The 21,572-nt window shown below is 44.1% G+C and overlaps 1 protein-coding gene across 1 annotated transcript; it reads left to right on the forward strand.

Annotated features, from left to right (window-relative positions):
* The first annotated feature begins 15,697 nt into the window (after nt 1-15,697).
* Nucleotides 15,698-19,824, forward strand: LOC131290724 (transmembrane channel-like protein 7). Its single transcript, XM_058319892.1, has 5 exons — nt 15,698-16,229; nt 16,314-16,416; nt 16,490-17,025; nt 17,840-19,442; nt 19,518-19,824. The coding sequence occupies exons 1-5, from the start codon at nt 15,909-15,911 to the stop codon at nt 19,556-19,558; spliced, it is 2,604 nt and encodes an 867-aa protein (XP_058175875.1). The 5' UTR covers nt 15,698-15,908; the 3' UTR covers nt 19,559-19,824.
* The last annotated feature ends 1,748 nt before the right edge of the window (nt 19,825-21,572 follow it).

The raw sequence follows: 21,572 nt of genomic DNA on the forward strand, positions 1-21,572 counted from the left end.
ATGTATTGATTGTTTAGATTCAAACAACAAACAGATTAAGCTTTCCAAAGGATAGCTTTTTGCAATTACCATACCCTCCTACTAAATAAGCGTCGTGCCCCCCACACACGGTTGTAATATTTGTTGATATTACCAAGTACTCGAAAAATGTGTATGCGTTTGACAGCTGTTTTATCGGCAGATATATGGATGAACTATTGGTAATCTTGCCGAATGAGTGCATTGTGAACGCAGGTGCGCTGAAAATGAACACTTATTGGTCGATATTTCAATATCAATCGATATCCCAACACGATTCCATTGATCGGTTGGATATTTCCTGCCACGCAACGCAATGTTTCTGCTGGTGAAATGTTTTCAGGACATACTGTATCCCCAATTTCGGGAGCTCCGAGCCCGAATTTGATCCGACCGCAATCCAGCGCGCATTGCAATCGCGATTCGTGGCGTCCCGGACACTCCCGTGTGTACTTTGGTGTCCGACACCGATGGAGCCGTCAAAAGGTCAGTCGTTTCCACCCGAGACCAAACTGAGCTTCCGTCCCCGCCGGGCTGCACCTGAAACTGAAGCCTGCTGGTTCATTTTGAGGCTTACCGAAAAAAGGAAATCCGAAGGCAAGACAAATACGTGGAACCGGCCGAGGTTCGTTGGGCAACTATGGAAGACAACTTCTTATTGTTCGCTGTCTGATTCGGGCTGCTCATGTTTGCCGGCCCTTCGTGCCACCCATAATTATCCACCTTGGAAGGAAAAAGTTTGCGCCCCCTCCCCCCCTCACCCGCACGCTTACCGCTCCCCGGGGAGCCACCGATTCGCCCGGTGGATACGCTTGTCACGAAATTACCCACGCCAAGGTGCGACGGTCCGTCCGCTGACAGACAGGCGATGGTAAAGTTTTCCACCGAAAAAAGGCCACGGACACGCGCCCACTTACTCAACAGCCTGCAGGGCATGAGGGGAGGGGGAGGGGGAGATGGATTCGCCCACTAAGAACAGGACACGCTGCGGCCCCGGAAAGGATGGTCGAAGGATGGCCGAGTCCGTGGTGGAAAAGCATCGCGATACATCTTCACGCTTCCCCACCTCCCCGAAGGGAGTCCGCTTGCCCGTTTCGGTCTACTTTTCGCCACAAGTTCACTTCATTAAAGGTCATTTGTGTATTTAAGTAGGCAGGCACGCAGCTGTGACAAAGTGGTTTGCCAATCAGATTCGGTAGTCCTTCAATTTTATGTAACGTTTCTGTTCCCATTTAGAAGCTACATTTAAAAATCTGTTCTCCTAATTTCAGAGTTCAGCATTAAAAAACAAACATACACCGTGTCTAATTTGTTCTCGTACAGATCGTAGCCGTAATGAATGGATTAATGGAAGGGATTTTCGCCCCTAGTTCGGAGAATTACGGCATTAATTACGGCCTCAGTGGACATCTTTTATTTATATGTGAATGGCATGTATGGCCAGTCGAAATAACTCATTAAAACCCCCCAAGTTCCTGGGCATTCATCGGGGTACCAAATAATAATGAAAGATGCTCCATCCTTTTTAAACATAGTATCCTTCCCTTTCAGCAAAACATCAACTTTATTATGTAGAGTGTTGACCCTGGCGCCATTTCTGGATGGAAAAAAGCTTCAGGGATGCATGCGTATACCCTCCTATCTGAAATATCCTAGGTTCTACCGGACCACAATCTATTATTTTGAACATTCTGAGACAGCTACAGGATGAAATTAATCCAAAATCAGTAGCTACTTAATGTATACCTCGTTTGAATTTTGTATTGAACTCGTTCCTGACAGGCTTGATAATTCATTCAAGTTTTGCGAGTAAGTCCCACGGCATCTTCTAATGGTCGTATACAATACAATACAATTATATTTAAGTCCTATCTTGGCTGTTCTCCGCAGCTCGAAACTTTTTGTACAGTTTGTTGAAAATGAACTCCGAAAGATAATGAATAAATAGAATTTCACACAGCACAATTCGACTCAGTGAATAAAGTGTATGAGAAAATATTGGACATGGTGTACTTATCGAGCCTACGATGACTTACGCTCTGCAACACACACATGGTAACGGTATTCTTTCCCTCTTGGCTAGCTGATTAAATGGTACGGTTCAGCTGAGGTTCAATGCAGCACCAATTAATTATCCATCAGCTTCCATGGTTTTTTGCTACCGGCTGGGTTTTAATCATATACGCGTGAACAGCGTCACACTCGCGAGCTTACGACACGACCACGATCGTCGCTAATGATCGCCCTGCTCCGCATCTTACGTGGGTCAGGTTGACGAACGGCACAGGGTGAAGGTCGACTGCCGCCGATCATGCAGAGAGCTTAGCTCATCCGCTTGGTTCAACTTAATGGGACCTTTTTGGTAGAAGCCCGCATTCCAAACAGGAAGTCATTCCCGAAGTAGGACAATCGACTGATTAAATCTTGCCCCGTTAAATACTTCCAGAATGTGCCTTTTGGCGTAGTCCAAACATGGCTGCAGTATGGTTCGCTGAACATTAGTTCATTAACTCCTTTTTAGTTCTGAGAAAGGAAGAAGGTGGCCTTCCAATCCTGAAAGTTCTGGTCCAAGTCCCCAGTCGGTTTGCTGGAGTGTCTAATATTCGCCATCGTTGGCCGGATTTAATATCGACGTACTCGCAGAAGACGTGCCTATCGGGAATCTGCTGGAGCTAAACTTTTTCCGCGCTTCGGTCGGAGTTTGGCGGGTGACATGCCGTAACACAGCTGACCTGCCGGCAGAACGGGGAACGCTATGAATTTGTTTGCTTGCCAATCTAATTGAATGTGGACATCTGTCGCAAGCCAATCGACCGTCCCTACCGTTCCGCCATCCGTAACAGGCGGGTCATGCTGAAAGTCCCACAGGCCGCAGACGGTATTAGATGTTTTTCACATCAATATTCCACTTTCATATTCATCTCGAACCCGGGGCACATTGGCTCGGAGGGGCTGTATGATCTAAATTGTTCACCCCATAGCATTTCACAAACAAAACTGGTTTCTAGTACATGAAGTACTAGCAGATATAACAATTTATCAAATTCTTAGATAAACTATGAAAGACGACAATTTATAGAACCGTGGCTAGTGTATCGCCATATGAAGCTTTAGGCGAGATTCATTCAAATGGATCTTTCACCATGCTTTCCAGGAGTTCCGTTTAGTTTAAAAAAGGTACACTGCAATCAAACTTTACACAGGAAGCATTTTGAGTTATTCTTTCTGTATTTCTCGTTAAACTTCTGTACGAATATATAAAGTGAGTTCTATTTTCAACTGTTTCCCATTGTTTTTTTCAATCTCGATCTCTTAAAAAACCCGATCGCTCAGATTCGTTCATTAGAATGAATAATATTGTGGTTATGACTAATCAAACTATCCTTCTTATCCATAGAGAAGAGATGTTTGGAACCAAACCAAATGTAAACCCCTCGGCGGTGTGGGTTCGAATCCCAAACCAAAACCCAACACCTATATGTGAGAGAATGAAGGAGATTTATCTTGAATACAACATTGTGTTTTTCGTAAGTCCTCTGCAACATACCAAATTATTTATTTCACATTTTCAGCCTCCTTTCGAGGGCATATGAATTTCTCAGAAAAGAACTCCACCTCTTGCCAAGTGAGCATATCCACCCCTTGCTTACGCGTGTCATATCCACGAGTTGGTGGAAATTTGCTAGCCTAAACGGTGTCGCCAAACCGACTATAAACAAAGTGCTCGATGAGAGCTGCGTTGCGTCTTGCGGTTTTCAAAGGTAGCTTTACAAAACAGCTGCAACACCCGATGCCCGAACGAGGTGCGACAACGGATAGGGATGAGCTGTACATCACGGCAAGCTTTTACCCTTTGCATATATTTTATATCCTCCCCGGGGCAGTGGGCTGCTGGTGGTGAATTTTGGGAAATTTACGTCCACCACGCACCGAGGTGTCGTCGAGCGAAAGGGAGGGAGCGAGTGGCGGGCCACCTTAATGTGACCACCTTTTTGGAAGAGAAAAAGGTGCCCGCAAAACAGATCACTGCCCATAAAATCATCGTCGTCGCGCAAGAGGTCGTTGCCGCACGAGCGATCTTCAGCGGCCGGGCTTTGCTAATAGTTAATTAGCTTAATTATTCACCGGCGGCAATTTATCATCCGTCTCGCGTAATGGCGACCGTGAGTGACGCGCCGCGCGGGTTCCAAAACCTAATCCGAACCTGTGGTGGGGAGGAGGAAGTGGCACACTTGATCGGCTTAAACCTGGACCATGAAGAGAGTGGGAAGGTGGCGAAGAGATAGTGGACACGATAACAGATACGAACAACAAACCAAAAGATTGAAAGATCAACTAAAATGGATGAACCATCGATGCTTGCAATAGACGAGATAAGCAGCTCGGGTTGGCTGTTGTGTATATCAAACTTTCCAAAATGTTGACAGAACAAACACTACTAGAAACACTAGAACATATTCCTTTAAGACAATATCCGATTACTTTTTAGCTGTCAATTTGAGACAATTCTATTTCAAAACTCTGACATTTCGGCTTGTTTTAATGAGTACTCTGATCTATAAATGGCTTAGTGTTTAGTTCACTTTTTTAGCATCTTTTCTATTTTTATGTTTTCAGAAAGTTTTAAATATTTGATAGTTATTTCATTTTTTTTAAACAAAAAGCTAGTTTCATATTTCTATGATGAAAACGGACGTTACAAATTGACGTCAAAATAACGAATTTCTGAACATTCCATAGTGTTTTTTTCCCGTTCCCTATTTTGTACGAAAATGCTGCAAAACATATTTTGTTAGATGTAGTTTTGGATGTTAGGCAACGTGTAAAAAATTGGAAAATCAATCACGTATTAGATGTGTTTAAATCGTCCGTTGGATCCAGCTGGCAGGTAATTAATTTTTTTATTAAAAGTTACAAAATGCACCAAATCGCTGCATTGCCATTTTCTAACTTATCACGCCCTAAAGGTAGAGGCTTAACCTTAACCTGCGTGCTGGTGACCTCTAGCAACTGTAAATTGAAGACCCCAAAAGCATGCAGTAGATTCAACAGTAAACTTTTTATTTTAAAAACTGATGTTCCTTGATGTTATTCAATTGAAAAGTTTTCAATGGCAAAGCCAATTTTTCGTACGAAAAAATCGATAACTTTCCAAAGGTATTATTTTCCACGAATTGCAATTTTCTATGAGCAAAATTGACAAGCAATTTGTTGTTGTTTTACTTTTCAGTAAAATATTTCCCAAACTCACCGCGCTCGTGATAAAAAAAGCTATTTTTTGTAAAATAATAAAAATAACTCCTAACTTTTTAATTCGCAATCATACTTCGAAAAATACATACAATAGAATTCTGGTTTTAAGAAATGTAAAGTTGTTGGAATGTTTGAAAATAGCAAACGCGTGTTTCGAAAAAAATGTAAGCGCTCCGGTTCTCGGTAATAACTTTCTTTGTGAGCAACTCTTGTTTAATAATGGATTTCTGATATTTTACTTTTTTTCAATGCGTTACGAAACAGCACTTTCAACATGTTACTAAAAATGATCGTACTTCAATTGAAACGTATCAGTAACACCGACCGCACCTGTAGACCGTGAAGCGTTCAGCACTTTTCGGATTTTTTTTTTCGCGCTCCCTCTAAAAAGGTTCTTCACAATGGCCGCTTTATCCTTTTTCTTCTAGAAAGTCGTCGCCGAACCGGTGTGTCGGAACCCATTCATAGGTCTTCCTGAGGCGACAACCTCTATTTGTCTTCCTACCACAATCCACCACCTTGTCACGACAAACAAGTGGATCTTGTGGAAAGGGGGAGGGAGGGGGTGGGGGGGGAGGAGGGATTCGGCCAGGGATTGGGCGTCGAATGAACGGAGCCAATTTTCCCAGTTACTTGCCTACGCAGTTCAACACGGGGAACATGGAAATGGATTGTTCAGTTTTGTGCTCTTATTTTTGTGTTTGAATTGACTGTTATGAACCCGGTCGTCCCCTTCCGGTAGAGCATCATATTGCGGGGTTTTTTTGTTTTTCCTACAAAAAAGTTTCTCTTCTATTGAAGACCCTCCTAACCTTTGCTTGCCATCAACTACTGCACTTTACCTTTCTTCTACCTTGCCATCAACTACTGTGATTACCTTTTGGTAGGGAAAGTTGTTCTCCACTCAATGACCCGATCGTAAACCATTTGTGTATTTGAGCTAAGCGTTTTCCTGGTCCTTCCCAAACAGATACAACTTTCTAGAAAAAGTTTTTCTTAGAGACAAGACCAAATTAAATCTTTGTAGTGAACACGAAAAAAAAAGGAAAAAGATGCTGGGCACAATGTGATTCTTGGCTTGTTTATCTTCGACTTCAGCAGCAGTCAACCGAAGTTCAAACGAACCCATGCTTCCGGCAGCGAACAAATCGTCTCTAAACGCGCCGTCGGAAACATTAAACGTACCAACCATAGATCTTTACTGACGTACCGATTAATTGTTCTCCGCAAAATAAAGAACAGCCCTTGTGCTTTTTTTGACCGACAAAACCATCAACGAGCGCACGAGGGCTTTCATTTCCGGCAAAAGTCGACCGCACTTGCTTGACAAGTGTGGAATTAACTTGTGTTGAAATTGGTGTATATCGCATCCAATAACTCACTGCTTGCCGTGTTACGTTTCCGTGCAGAAATAGAACCTCCTTAAAGCACGCACGAGAAGCACAAAACTAAATGATAGAAACTTTCAGCGATCGGGAATTTTCAATCTAATTTAGCTTCAATTAATCTTAGGCTTAGTAGAAAATAATTTAATTTAATTAAACATGTCAGACATCAAGCCAATTAAATACAAAACTAGTTCGATTGCTTTGTAGGGCGGACAAAACCAATAGATTGAGTGCTTGAGTGAATAATTAACCAAACCAAAGGTTGTTGAGTGTAAGGAAAAACGATGCACTAATTAAATATTCTACGTTGCGATGTCAATTACGTTTAATAGATGAAGTTCAGAATGCGTTTGACAGTTTGTGAAAGTTGCAGTCGTTTAGCTCGGTTTCAACATATTCTTCCCGTCGAGTGGTATTTCTTTCTGATCGTTGAGTTGTTCCCTTTTTCTCAGACAGTTTTATAGTTTTCCTAGCATAACAAATTCAATCAATTTTACATCCATTCTTTCGCGGAACCGGTGTGTATGTTTTTCCTCACCCGCAATCACGACAGGATCAAGGGATCTCCAGAACATTGGCAGCTCCGTTGGGGTAGCATTTTGATTGATCTTGCGTGGTTGATCGAAATGTTGGGCTCCGCATGCGATGGATGGCATAGAAAGTACCAGGCAGGATTTAAAACACTCACGAAAACACGCTCACGCAGACGAATTTGAAAACTAAAACCGTGCACAAAACTGTCCTCAAGTTGTTCACTTTGCTTCGAGCACCGCACTTCAGGGGGGGAGGGGGAAACACAGCATGAACTAACCCTCTTCTAATGCAGGTACCACTTCAACGACACTTCCCAACGCAAATTAAAATAAGCCTCGAGCCTCCAAAACCGGCTCAACGGCCGGAGCCCAATGTGTCAATGCGAACGTTCCGAGTGGGGTTTTCGCTGCGTGTTCCGAAGGTCCGCAACCGGATGCCGTTGTTCAACGCACCGTAGCACGTGGCGTACTGAGCATCAGGTAGTGCACACTGGCCCTCGCAGTGTCCGGATCCCGCCACACGAACGCGCGCACGGTGGGAAAAGTGGCGGGCGTTTGCGGAACAAGTTGACTTTGGTCTCAAGCTTAACACGTTGACTACCATGGCTATCATTTTTGATAGCTAGCTGCAGTTAGTTCAAAAATGTGTTTAACCCATAAATGAATGAAAATGCAGCATATAAACTATAGTAGTATTCAAAACTAATTCGTTGGGACGCTTAGTCTGTGCTTGGGCGTCAAAAAACTACCGCTTTGATTATTTTATAAACAAATTGTTATCAAAAAATATTGTACTGAAAAAGAGTGCTAAAACCGCTTGGCTGCCAACGTATGCAATGTTGGTCAGATAGTTAACTATGAAAAAGCCTCAGTATCAATTCAAACCAATCCCTAAGGTTTTAGCTGTGCTATGCCAAACTTAAAAAAGTGTAAAAGTGTAGCATACCCATGGTTTAGTCAACCTAAAATGAATACGAATGTTTGAGATGTAATGGTCGAATATCAAAACAAATTTCTAGTTTAACACGTTGAATGCAGTTATTAGTTCTAAAATGTTTTTGACGAATAAATAAATGAAAATGCAACATCAAAACTATAGTAATATTAAAAACAAGTTCTTCGGGAAGCAAAGTCTTTGTTTGGCCTTCGAAAACCATCGGTTTAACAAATATGATTATAAACAAATTTGATTAAACAAGCTTGTACTAAAACAAGTGTACTTAAAACGCGTGGTAGTTAACGTGTTAAATAAGCCATTCTAATAACATGCTTTTGTTGATAAAATGAAGAAAAAACATGGTTGCAATCTTTTAATACTGACGGTCAACGACCCAGATAGTGGGTGACTGGCTGCAATTCAGAATTTCTCATATAAAAAATAAAAATAAAATATTCCCAAACGCTTGTTAAGTCAACATACTACCACCGCGTGAGGTATGGAGTATTGCATGACCCAAAGGTATCAGTCGGATAGAAGCCAATGCCTCGAAGCTTTTTGACACTACAATAGGTTCAATTAGATTTTCAATAGAAAATTGACTTTTTTTTCATGTTTTAGTAAAACACAATCAATCATCTATACGATGATGGTTTTTTGTAATGTCCGCTTGATTGTTCTACCTTGTCCCACCGTGGCGCGCTTCGCCATTTTCTATCTATCTCGTTCCGCTCCACCTCCAGCCGTCTCGCTCGCACTCCCCCGTATCCGCGTCTTCCTTGCGCTCCCATCGCCCAGCCAGCGTTTTTCACTTACATCTTACGGCTCTCCCTCACACTCCCGGCGCTTTTCCCGACGCTTTTCCCTCCAGTTTTACGCCGGCGTCTCGCATTTCCCACCCCCCGGATTGCCGACCGAATGGGGAGGGGTGGTTTTTCCTCATCACTGTGTGCCACCGCACTTGCAACGGCACCTGTGGCTCACTTTCCGCACTTTCGGAGTTCATTTTACCTCAGTTATATGGCGGAAAAACTACCGCCGGCATCGGGAGCAGCAGCACGCCCAAGGATTCGTAGGGAAGCATGCCGAAACGTGGGCCGGTTTTTGGCTTCGCGCCGCCACTTTTCACTTTCACTCATTCACGACCTGATTGTTGTTTATTTCTTCCTTTTTTTTTTTATTTAGCTGCTTGTTTTTACTGTGTCGCTGCCTTCTCGGAAAGGGTTGCTCCGATTATTTCCCTCTCGATCTATTCGCGATGCTATCAGTTTTCCTCCCAGCACCGGCGTCTTCGCGACACGAAGCCTTATGAATCCTTTCGGCATCGGACCGCTACACCATTGTGTGTGTGTGTGTGTGCGCGCGTAAGATTCCCCTCCGGGGAGAAGTGCCGGTCGGGTGTAGATTAATTTAAAAACCATCCCAACCGTGTCGGATCCTTTTGACACAACCGGGCCGGGAGTCTTTCGAGCCTGCAAGATGTAGGACGGCCTAACGATGGTCCAACTTTTGGTTCATTATCGCATCACCGCGGACGTATGGGGAAGGGGTGGCCGTTGTTCGGGAAAAAGTATCGAAAGTCGAACATGGGAGAAGAAAAGAAAACATAAACAGCTAGCTGTAGCTTCGTCGAACGCGAGCGTTCTTTGAGTACGTGTCCAATTGGTTCCAGCATAATTTCATCATCGATAATGGCTCAACCATGCACCCACACATACACGCGCGAGCACACGAAAAAGCGGGAAAGCTCAATTTGATGGTATACCATTCAATGAATGTGAGCATCGACATCGCGCTCGATGGATCGCTCCACGCAATTCGGCAGAACCGAGTAACGAGAAAGCGGTTCCGTGAAAAATCCCTTTCATCCGGCTAGTTCGTTCGTTAAGCTAAGTTTTGGTGCAGCACCGGAACGAGGAGACACTTGTGTGGAATGCATGCGCCAGCTTTTTCGTTGCTACCGTGACGACAAAGTGCTGAAAACGAGAGCTCGCTAAGGCTAGGTGATTGATTTTCGGTAAAAAAGCGGAAAAATGGAACAACACTCCAAGGCAACGGTGCAGGAAAGGACGAAGGTCCCGAAAGTGGTGAAATATGCACCGCTTAAGCGAAAAGCTTTAATTTGTCACAGTCCACTCAGGAAAATTAAACCAAAACAAACTTGGCAAACTAATTCACTAAAATCTCTTCTTTTAACCAAACAGTTGTTGGTTGTTTTACTCTCTTTGAAAAACTGTCAACAACGAAAACAAGAATAACATATGATTAGAACTATCTTTAAACTGTATGATTTTTGTAGCATTATTAGTTCCACTACACGGTGGAACATTTTCGTTAAAAAATAATTCTTTAAAAGTTGTTTCCACGACCAATACAAACATTTGTTTTGTTGCAATAATTAGTCAGTATATGATTTAATATTATAATATCTATAGATATCGAAAACTCTTCATTTTCCATGAGTTGATTTATGTTGGGCAGTTAAACATTGGAAAAGACACAATACAAGCACTATAAATCCAATTATTTTCAGTATTCGTTTAGCAACCTTTTTGAAATGATCAATTTCAACATTTGTTATAATTTAAACTGTGGTAGGGAATTCTTACAGGTTTGAATGTTTCATTTGCTTAATCCTTAATTAAATGTTCATGAAGAGCGGTGAAATTCAATCATTTTAAGCAATAGATGAACGCTTCTGAAAGTTTAAGATTAATTAATTGACCTGAAAATTTAATAATTCAACAAAAAAACATACTGATGCATCCTCACCAGCTGGCATTTCGGTAAGTTCTCCAAAGGACGTTGCAACGCTCGACGCAATTGATTTCCACATCAAACGTGTCACAAATTTTTGATGTGGTTTAATTTACGATTCCCTGATCAGATGAACATTTACTTTGCATACTTCGGCTCGCTTAATTGGAGCCTGTCGGGTGCCGCAAAGGAAGGCAACTTTGTAAGCTCACCGCCACTGCCACGGCAGCGTTGTATGCGAGAGGTGGTGATGGTGCGTGACACGCATGCTGATAAACCGATGCCTGAACTAAATGTTTGGAAAATTTCCCAAATTATCGATGAATCCCGCATTACGGCCGATTTAACCCGTGGTTGTTTGTGAAAGATTAAAGATTAGGGTCGTACCAGCAAAAAAAAAAAACAATTGGGGAAAGAACAGGCGACGAGCCTTTCGCGAAGCTGCGCGCTCTAGTTTCAGGATTTATGCGATCCTTCCGTTCGTCCGGAAAAGGGCGCTCCACCGTCGGCGAAGTGTTCCGCCTGACGCGTGCAATGTTAATACCGAAAAATTCGTATGCTTCTAGTCCTTCGCGGAATGCAGCCCACGTCGGGAAGGAGAAACCAACCGTGCCGGCTGATATCGAGGCTGATTATTTAGAGTGTCGATTCTCAGGCAAATGCCTTAGAGCGGCGTTCCGCTTTGCAAAGCGACACTCGGAAGTGAAGGAGCGCCAAAAAAAAAAAAACAGAACCATATGGCGAAGAGCAACCCTCGAAGAGAGTGCAATAAGAGTTTCCAAAAATCGAGTAGGGTGAGACTGTTGACAAGAATTGTGTCTGCGATTTAAATTACTAATACTAAAGAGATTAAAAGTGAGAAGAAAAAGGAAAGAACCTCTGGGAAATATCTGAGAGCATTAACGACTAATTTTGGTACTAATTGGGAAACTTCAACCACTATCAATTGTGTGAATTTAAAGTTCCTATCCGGAAGGAAGCAAACAATGCCCCCTTAAGCTTTAGGCCTTTGTGCGGACAAAGACGGCTTAGGCTTTAGTAGCTTGCTTGCCTAAGAGAAAAAGAAAATACCAAGAGTATGCTTATGTTCATACATGTGAGTCTATGAAGGTCCTGGTTTAGACTATTCGGCGAACGTCTAGAACAATCATGGGTGAAATTCAGCGAATCACCATACACCTATAACATCGCTATCTTTACTTCCCCGAATCCAATAAGCATCTGGAGATGAAACCTACCGGTTTAATGTCGGAAGGATTAGTACCGCGCTCAGGAGGAGTGTGTTCGTTTTCTCGCATGTGGGAGTAGCGGTAGGGTGTGCTGATGCTTTTTATCGCATTCCCTAATCCAGGTGGACCTCCCCATCTGCTCAAAACCACCAATTTGTTTTCCCCCAAAAACATGTCTGTTACCTCAGCCGCAACGTAAGGTGCTGAATTCATCAATCATTCATTACCTTTTGTAGTACGATTAGTGGATTTTAAACAGTGTTTTTTTCCAACTTGGCCCTTCGATTATTCTTCGAATGAATGTAGAATTTTTATTAGAACGGGTACCTATTTCAGCGAACCATTGGCAAATGGAGCTGAGCTCGAGCGGAACATTCCATTCCGGGCCGCATTCCAGCTGCGTTTCCCGGTAGTAACCGGTGCCTTCGGCAGCATCTGGGATCAAACCCGAGGGGGAAAACCATCGATCAACGCTGGTGCAAATACAAAAGTGTGAACTCCCGACGAAATAACAAGCAAACGGCAGGGAGCTTGAAGTATAAAGCCGCTCGTACGTTTGAAATGAGGCAGAAAAGGGGTTGTCGAAACCATTTTCAGCACAGCACCCAGCAGCATCTCGTTGCCCCCCCCCCCCCCTCCCCCTCCCCCCCTAGGGCCGTTTAGCAACCACATTACAGTAAATGAAGTCAGTTTCGCTGCGGAGCTACAGGAAGTGTGTGTGTGTACGTCCCTGAATTAGTGAGGAAGGCCTGCTGATGCTGGTGTTTACCTGCTGGTCAATGAGATTTATTAATCGAATGCATGGTGGACCGCTGGTATTCACCGCCACCTTGCTCCATGTGACACATGATGGCCTTAAACGGTGTCAGTTATCCAGTCATGGAGGAAAGCGAAACATTCATCATCTAAGATGTTTTCTGACGCGTTCTTCATGCCGAAAACAAACCCTCTTTCTATTCTTCTAGCACCATACATGTGTCCCAAAATGTGTCCCAAAAGAACACATATGAATTGTAACCACCAGTAAGTAACGGGAAAATGATGTAACATTCTTAGGGGAGAATAGAGCAAAAGTCACCGGTGGTTTTTTTCTTTCAATGTTTCTTAACTAATTAAATTTGTTTCTTAACTAACTGTTTCTAAACTCACGGTTGTGCATTGCATATCAATAACTCACAAGTGATGAAAACTGTTCCTATAATATAACGAACTTTAACTTGTTGTTGGAAATGATCATTATGAACAATTATGAATAAGGTCATTTAAATATGTCCACCTTGTTTTGGAATTGAAGATGCAGAAAAATTAAAAAAATCAAATAACTCTAGTTGAATAATAATTGAATTATGCGTGTAGTAAAGTGTTCTTAAAAGTATTGGTTTTAGTAACAATTTTAGAGTTCTTTTTTGATCCTTCTATGGTTATAAAAGATAAGTTACAGAATCAATGTGATATGATTTGCGAATTTTCTTTTAAATGAACTGTGGAAATGAACGGTTTTATCGCAATGAGTACATATTGCCTTCCATTACCCTAACTGCAAAACAGCATTCTTTAAGGTGCATGTGTATCTCACACTCCTTCAATGAAACTAGATGCACACGTGTAACAAACGGCCTTTATACCTTCACTCCGTTCCATCGTTGCCCCCCCTCCCCCCCCCCCCCCCCCCTTCTCTGGTTGGCCCATTCACTCTACAGAGTTTATCATTAGTCAAACCATTCCGATTACAACTATTCCATCGTCATTAGCCCGGACCGAGGACCCATTTAGTGGTGATTACGAGCTGGGTAGACGTCGTAAAGTGGAAGGGGGGAGGGATGGAAGAAGTAGCCTTTTCATCGATGACCTATAGCACCGGTGGAGCAAGTTTGTTTTTAACGTTCCGCCAGCATTCCCTAGCCGTTGAATGACTTTCAACTTTTTGTTATCTACAATGACTGTACGGATGCACATCTTCAAGTCTACATCTTATATGTTCCACCTAGGAATCAATGCTAGTTTCTCCTGCTGCCTCCCAATTTCTTGGCTCTTACTGATAAGCTTCTCAATAAGACCAACACTTTTCTGGCCTACCCTAAACAATGCATGTATTACCGAAATCCGTATCCAAGGGTGACGGTAAAAACTCAAGTCAGCAAGGCTCCGGTAGAACGCCCAAACACAGAAAACTTTTCACCACCCCTCAATTAAACCGGGCTTACTGTGCCTGAACATAGTTATGTTTCTAAAAAGGCAGGCCTGTGGAAATGAACGGTGATTATTTTCTAAAGCCTATCGATTGGCATTATAACTGCTGGGCATGAGGCACCCGCGGTATCTATTTTAGAAGTTGGGTATATTTATCCAGTGGCCATCATTACTGTTTTCCTCCGGCAGTTTTCCCGGCAGCATTGTGGAGTTTGCGGTGAATTTAATTGAATAAATTATGGTATCTGATGTTCCTGTCGCCTCCGTCCCGCAGATGAAAAGGTATCTTTAGTACTATGGTATTATGGGCCAAAATGGTTTATTTTTCGAGCAAACGTAAGTATAGACCGGTTAGAACATTTCTCATGAGCATCGTGGCACGAGTTTGATCTCCATCCAAGACCGAATACGAATCATCAAATCAATGCGATGGTTGGACCTGCCATGGTCGCCTACGCCTACGATCTAGCCTGGTAGTAAACTAGCGTCTTATGTGATGTGTCCTTTGTAATGTCTTCTTTCTTTTCTAGTCAACTGAATATGTTCCCACCGGAGAGAAATCAAAATATGGAGGTCAACAAACAATCCTTAGATAATGTGAAAACTCTCACAAGCAATTTCAACACTTGCTGCAGCCGTTGTAAATTACTGGCCTTTCAGTACTGTATCACGACCGATCAGTGTGTTTTAGAGAGCAATGGAACCGATACTTTTTCGTATCAGCAATTATCGTAAATTGAACAGTTGGTCGTTGAACCGTTTGAATCGTTTTTCGAATTTTATGCTATAGCACGGTAAATATAGTTAAAGATAAAATCTAATGTGACTACTCTTCTTTATTCGGTTTAAAATTTGTATAAAACGACTTGTGCATACATATGTATTTTGTTTTTATATCGTTGTTATTTCGATAATCATTTTCTAACCGCTGTGCAGGATTACGAAGAACTGTTAGCATTTGCGTAAACGTGTCACTACGGAGGTTTGTGCATTCGGTTTGTGTAAAACTGTATTACTGCATTCGGTTTATGTAAGACCTTTTTCTTCGGGAACATGCCCCAACGTTTCCAGCTTTGCCAAATAGAAGATTTTTCGACGCAGCACTTTGGGCAGTCCAGCTTATCGGGCGTTTGATTTCGTATGTATTTTTAGATATAAAAATGTGAGTTGTAAAATTATGTAAAATTATGCTAACAGGACATCCATGTTGTAAAATTATGTAAAAGGTTCGTAAAGGGTATAGCAAGGGTAATAGAACGAAGCGGTACTGCATCAGAAGCAAGTAACCTACGTTGCAGCAACCTTGTGTTTACCCTTCACAGCTGTCATGCACTGTGTACACTTTCCCGATGTTTTGTGACCAGTTTTCAGGAGCAATGGGTGGGTTGTCCGCGGGGTGGGGTTGTTGAGAAAAAAGTTTTCCACCTTGAAGTGGTCAGAAGCTGGCAGCGAGTGCTGGCAGTGCGTATTGAAAGATTGTTGGCAGAAGCAAGATGCTGAAAAGAAGGTGATCCGAAACGCAAGCTCCCGAATAAACTGGCAATCAAACCAACCGTATCGGAGTGTCGCTGCTGGGCTGTAATATAATTTGCCAGAGTCGCCAATGAACATGGTACGTCATCGTACAATGTTGAGCGATGCGGACTTCCACAACGAGGCCAGTGATACAGACGACAGACGGATTGGTCAATCCGCCATGGCCAACGGAAGCTCGATACGGAACCTCTGCGACGAGGACAAAATCGAGGTACTGCAGCATGCTGACACGGTTGAAGAGTTGACCGACGGTGGAGAAACGGCGCGTTTCAGTGGACCTAGTTATGGCAAGCAAACGGTCGGCGGAAGCGTATTGGAGGATCGATTTCAGGTCGGTGCGCGGGAAAGCAACCAGCGGCCAGTGGGAACAAATATAAGCTTTTCGCAAGTGAGTTACGGTAACCATGTATGTCCTGTCTCACCGGACGGTGCACTTAGTAACTCTATTTTCCTTTCTTTTGTGTTGTTGTAGAGCTTCCGGCGTTGGTCGAGCAACTTTGGACGGAGCGTAAAGAACAACAAGCGTACTGTTTACAACAAAACTCTTCGCCTGATGCCTTCCCGGATTCAGAAAAGTTTGTAACGCGCAATAGATTTTTATCCATCTGATAGATGAGCTTAATATGCCATCTTTTTTCCTTCCATTAGCGTTCTCTGTTGACGGGGATCTGATCACGACTAGCGTCTTCGACGTGGACCACATCACGAAGGAGCTCGGGCAGCGAGAGCAGCTGATGGAGGATAATCCGGTGGCGGAGCAGCTACGCATCGAGGCGATCAAATCAATCGCACAGAAAATTTCCACCAAGCGCCAGATCCGGGAGCACTTAGCGCAGACCGTCCATCGGCGAGCGACGACCCGCGCCAAATCGATCGGGCTGCTGCGTCGCTACCGGTACAGCGGCAAGCTGTACCTCGCCCGTGCCGCCAAGCTGGCCAAGCGATTCGTCACCAACTTCGAGCTCTTCTACGGCAGCATGAAGCAGATCGAGGGCCACTTTGGTAGCCGGATCAGCGCTTACTTCAAGTTTCTGCGCCGACTGCTGGTGCTGAACTGTGTGCTGCTGCTGTTTATCGTTTCGTTCGTGACCTTCCCGCAGCTGCTGGCGGGGCACGACGATTCGGTACTGCCGCTGCGCAACGGCCGCATGCAGTTCCACCTGAGTGATCTGATCACCGGTGAGGTAAATATTAATCACTCTGCAACCTCCTCGGGCATACACAGAGCTAGAGGATAAAGGTTTGTTAATTTTAGGAGCAAACCGTTTGTTTCTTCTCTACTCATTAACCACAATTTGCATGCTTGCCAATGCTGCGCAATTGAGGATAGAATCAGCTTCGGTAAGTTGTTTGTGGGCTACAGGTCATTCGTTTTGTGTTTCTTTTGTAATATACAATTTTACTGGATACCTTGTTGCTGAACTCAACATATTCAGCTAGTGCAACGGAAATCATTGTAAACTTTCGGTGGGTTTCCCGACTGTGAGTTCATTGGAGTGGGCCGACTTCCAAACCAATCATTCTGTCAATACAGCAATTCCCTTGTTTGGAACTGTTTCTGTCAATACACTTATCTGTTATCTAGTTGCTGCAATTGCTATTGAAAGTGTTAAGATAAAGTAAAGATAAATAATATGGTCCAATGCGTATTTTACAACCATCCGGTTGTGAATTGGGTAAGAAAAGAAAAGAATCGTATGATAACAAAGAGCAAGCAGTAGATTTCTTTATTGACACACTCATATTAAGCTTTCATTGTTCAAAACCCTATGTAATGTGATGTATCCGGTTATGATAATGGGAATATATTCGGTTATGGGCCTAGTTCCGTTTTACGCTCCTTTTTTCCTACTAAACATTATGCAATTTCACATTATCTAATTCGGTGGAATCTGTTTACGACCAAATGTTACTAAGGGTGGCCCATAACCAGAGATACTCCTTTACCAACTATTTTCGATTAAGTGACATCAATTTTTCTTATAATTTCATTGACAGGGCTACTTTACCAACTCGGTACTATACTATGGCTCGTACAGCAATCAGTCGTTCACGCTGGTGCCGGGAACGGCCGAATATAGTTTGCCGCACGCCTACTTCCTCACGATCACACTGCTGGTGCTGGCGACGTTCGTCGTGATTTCGGTCAGCATGGGCCGCTCCTACCGAATCAGCTTTATCGAGTCGAGCGCGACGGTGCAGAACCTCCTCACGCACAAGATTGTCTGCTCGTGGGACTACGGCATTGCAAACCCGAAGGCTGCCCGGCTCAAGCACGCCAGCATTCTGCATGAGCTGCGCGCCTATCTGGACGATCGGCAGAGGGAACCGCCGGCGGAGGGCCGACTACTCCGACTGCGTAGCACCGCCCTGCACGCCCTGGCCCATCTCATCGTGCTGGCCCTCATAAGTGCCGTCGGAGCAGCGCTTTGGGCGCTGTTGGTCCGCTTCGGCGAGACGGAGCATTTCAGTGACTGGTCCGCGCTGTACGTAGCGCTCGTTTCGAACGGCACAATGCTGGCGTTCGGGTACGCCTGCCAGCTGCTCGGTCGCCTCGAGCAGTACCGGCAGGTGGCGACACAGCTGAACATTAACCTGTTACGGCACTTCCTGCTGCAGACCACCATCGTGGGTGTATTGCTGGCGTTCTGGTTGACGCGCGAACATTCCGACGGCTGCTGGGAGACGGGCATCGGTCAGGAGTTGTACCGGTTGATAGTGGTCGACTTTCTCGTCTCTACGCTGCTGCTCACGGCGCTTCGAGCCCTTCGGTACGTGCTGCACACTCACTACGGGTCAATCGGTCCACTGGATCGCCTTTCGCCGCCTCCGTTCTGCATCGAAACGCACAGCCTCCGGCTGGTCTACAATCAAACACTGCTCTGGTTTGGCGTCCTCTTCGCACCCCTACTAGTGTCACTCATTGCGCTCAAGTTTCTGATCGTGTTTTACGTGAACAAGTTCGAGCTGATCTACCTTTGCCAGCCGCCGGTGCGTCTCTGGCGCTCTAGCCAAACGCAAACGCTCCTGCTGGTGCTCGTGTTCGTGTCGCTGTTCGGTGTACTGCTCACGCACGGCTACATCATCACGCAGGTGCCGGTCAGCACCGGTTGTGGTCCGTTCCGTGGCACCGAGTACATGTACCAGCTGTTCATGCAGGGCATCTTGAAGCTGCGCGAAGAGCACCTGTTCTGGCGTATATTCGTCTACGTCACCAAGCCCGCCATCATCGGTGGCGTACTGCTGACGATGGGTGTTGCGGCGTACTACCTGCGCGCCAAGTCCCGGGCCCAGATTGCCAAGGTGCGACTGCTGAAGGAGCTCCTCGGCATGGAGGCAAAAGACAAAGAGTTCCTGCTGGCGAACCTGAGCAAGCTGACGCGCGGCAACGATTGTCCGGCGGAGCAGCTCGAACGTATCGAGCTGCTTGGTGTGGGCGGACGTTTAACCGGGGAGCAGACCGATCGATACTATATAGAACAGTGCGCCACTTGGCGATATGAGGAAGCATCGCCTAGGAAACACACGCCGCCGCCGACGCCTTCTCCTCAAACGGATGGCCCAACGGACGAAGCTGGTGGCTGCTCGGCGGGTTATCATCGTAGGTTCAACCGTTCATATTACTTGATTCGTTTATTGGTCTCGATTTATGTATGCTCTACCTTTAATCCTATAGGGTTCGAGGACGACGAACAGCTGCGTTTGAGGAAGATTTAAGAAAGCAAAAACGGCAGAATCGGATTCCAACCCGGAAAGGCTGCCCTTCTACCTGCTCCACCATGCTTCCTTGACGATCTCCAGCTTTCCAGGGAGCTCAGCGTGTTCGCAAGTTAATCAATGTATACTAATTTCTATGTCTACTAATCTATATTTATTCAATTTTACCGAGAAGGTGTCGGGAAACCGGCACCGTTGACCATTGGGAGCCAAGCTCTAAAATTGTGTACAGCTGTTCTTACAAAACATGCTTCTATTTTAATATATAAACGAATGCAAATATACATATTCAGTTCTAAACTAACATAACCCGGCGGAAAGGTATGTCAGAATGGAGTCCGAAATAGCCCTCTACTTGATTACGGTTTATGGTTTATTACTATGGACGGATGGTCTGGCCTCCTTTTTTTTCTTCTATTTGTGATGTGTGTTTCCGGCTGTAACTGTCGTTAATGATTATTTTATTCGTCGTTAAACATAGGTGTGGGTATCTCTTATCAGCATTTCAATACGTTGGTGTACCGACTGCTAAAACAGCGTTCCGATGTCGAGCACCAGCAGTGAGACACTAAGTATCTTTTTATGTTATTGTACTGCAGTAAACCAGTGCCCTAAACACTTTGTATTGTCAGAAGGTACCAGATAGTATTTCCCTTGATGGAACAACGAAACAGAATAGACCTTTGAATCAATGATGGCATGAAGTCGTCAAAATTATACAAACCTCCTTTTTGTTAACAATCCCTGTTTTAGTGTGCAAGTAACTTTACTTAAAAAAAACTATAATAATTTTGTGACGTCCATATTTCATTCGAATTGAGTTTTTTTAATTTTATATTTTCCTGCAAAGATATAAAAGAAATCCTCTCGAAAAGCTATGCCTTGGTTTTTTAAAACATACTGTAAAATTTACACAAAGTTTACAATTGAAAGCAAATGTTCTATTGCGGATGGGTAGATAGGTTGACGACTGGTGGGTGTTATTATAGTCGTATAATTTGTTCCTAGGCGAGGCGCAGCATGGCAGGGAACTCGCAAAAAACCTGGGGCACCAAAGCGGCATCGTTGTTTTTTTTTTTGGTAGCGTGAGGGGGCGAGACTGATGGAACGTTAGACGTTAGAGGGTCCCGTTTGTGTACAAAGTAGTAAACAAATATCGCCCCCCATGGCCATACCTCCAACCCGGCACGGCGACCTCCAAGAGCGTCATGAAAGTGTTTCATTCGGGCTAGGTGTGACTCGCGTAACACGCAGTAGCAAAAAACTTCGCTGCAGCCCTTTTGCTGACTCGACGCTGAAAACACTAGTGCGACTCGGGGCATTTTATTGACTCTTTTTTTGTGGTTTAATTCTAAATCTTACCTTAGCTTTGTTTGATTTTCCGGGTGTGGTGCAGTTTTTAAATAGTCTATCAATTGTTGATGACAATTTATCTCGTCTAACGGTCGTATGGTCTCTTTTTTTAAATTTCCTCCGTGTTAGTTGCGCCCCAGATAACGAAGTATGATTTCGTACGTTAGAGATTATGCTATGTTTCCTCCTTTCTAAAAGTCTTGCCCTACCTTTTCTTGATTGACAGGATTTGATACGGGTTTTAAATAATCTATCTGGTTCTGATTAACATCGATCTCTTCAAACGGTCGTTTAAATTATGGTCTCATGTTTAACTTTTCTTCGTGCTAGTTGAGGCTCAGGAAAAGAAGTGTGATTTCATACGTTAGAGATTATTTTGGATAAAGAAGAATGCTCTGCATTGTGGTCTGCTTTCTGTGCAATGCATGGGCAGCAAATCTTTCCATTACTCTCAACGCATCGACAGTGCGGCTAGTGTCAGTCTGGTTAAGAGCAGAATAAAGTAGTTTCATGGCGCATCTAGCACCTTCTCGCAACCGGCACCTTTTCGCAATGGCCATCCAAGAACCGTGACAAACGGGAACGGGAGGTGGTGGGGTGGGGATAGTGCGACCGTGACGCAGATGAAGCCGTGAAACAAACGAACTGCGTCGCTAATAAT

The sequence above is a fragment of the Anopheles ziemanni genome, chromosome X, assembly GCF_943734765.1.
Source record: "Anopheles ziemanni chromosome X, idAnoZiCoDA_A2_x.2, whole genome shotgun sequence".
Classification (NCBI taxonomy): domain Eukaryota; kingdom Metazoa; phylum Arthropoda; class Insecta; order Diptera; family Culicidae; genus Anopheles; species Anopheles ziemanni.

What these genes read in the sequence shown, in the direction of transcription:
- LOC131290724 (XM_058319892.1), top strand. Translation starts at nt 15,909, where the DNA reads ATGAACATGGTACGTCATCGTACAATGTTGAGCGATGCGGACTTCCAC. An exon ending in GCCTTCCCGGATTCAGAAAA is followed by an intron (nt 16,417 to 16,489) that starts GTTTGTAACGCG and finishes TCCTTCCATTAG; the next exon opens with CGTTCTCTGTTGACGGGGAT. An exon ending in GTGATCTGATCACCGGTGAG is followed by an intron (nt 17,026 to 17,839) that starts GTAAATATTAAT and finishes TTTCATTGACAG; the next exon opens with GGCTACTTTACCAACTCGGT.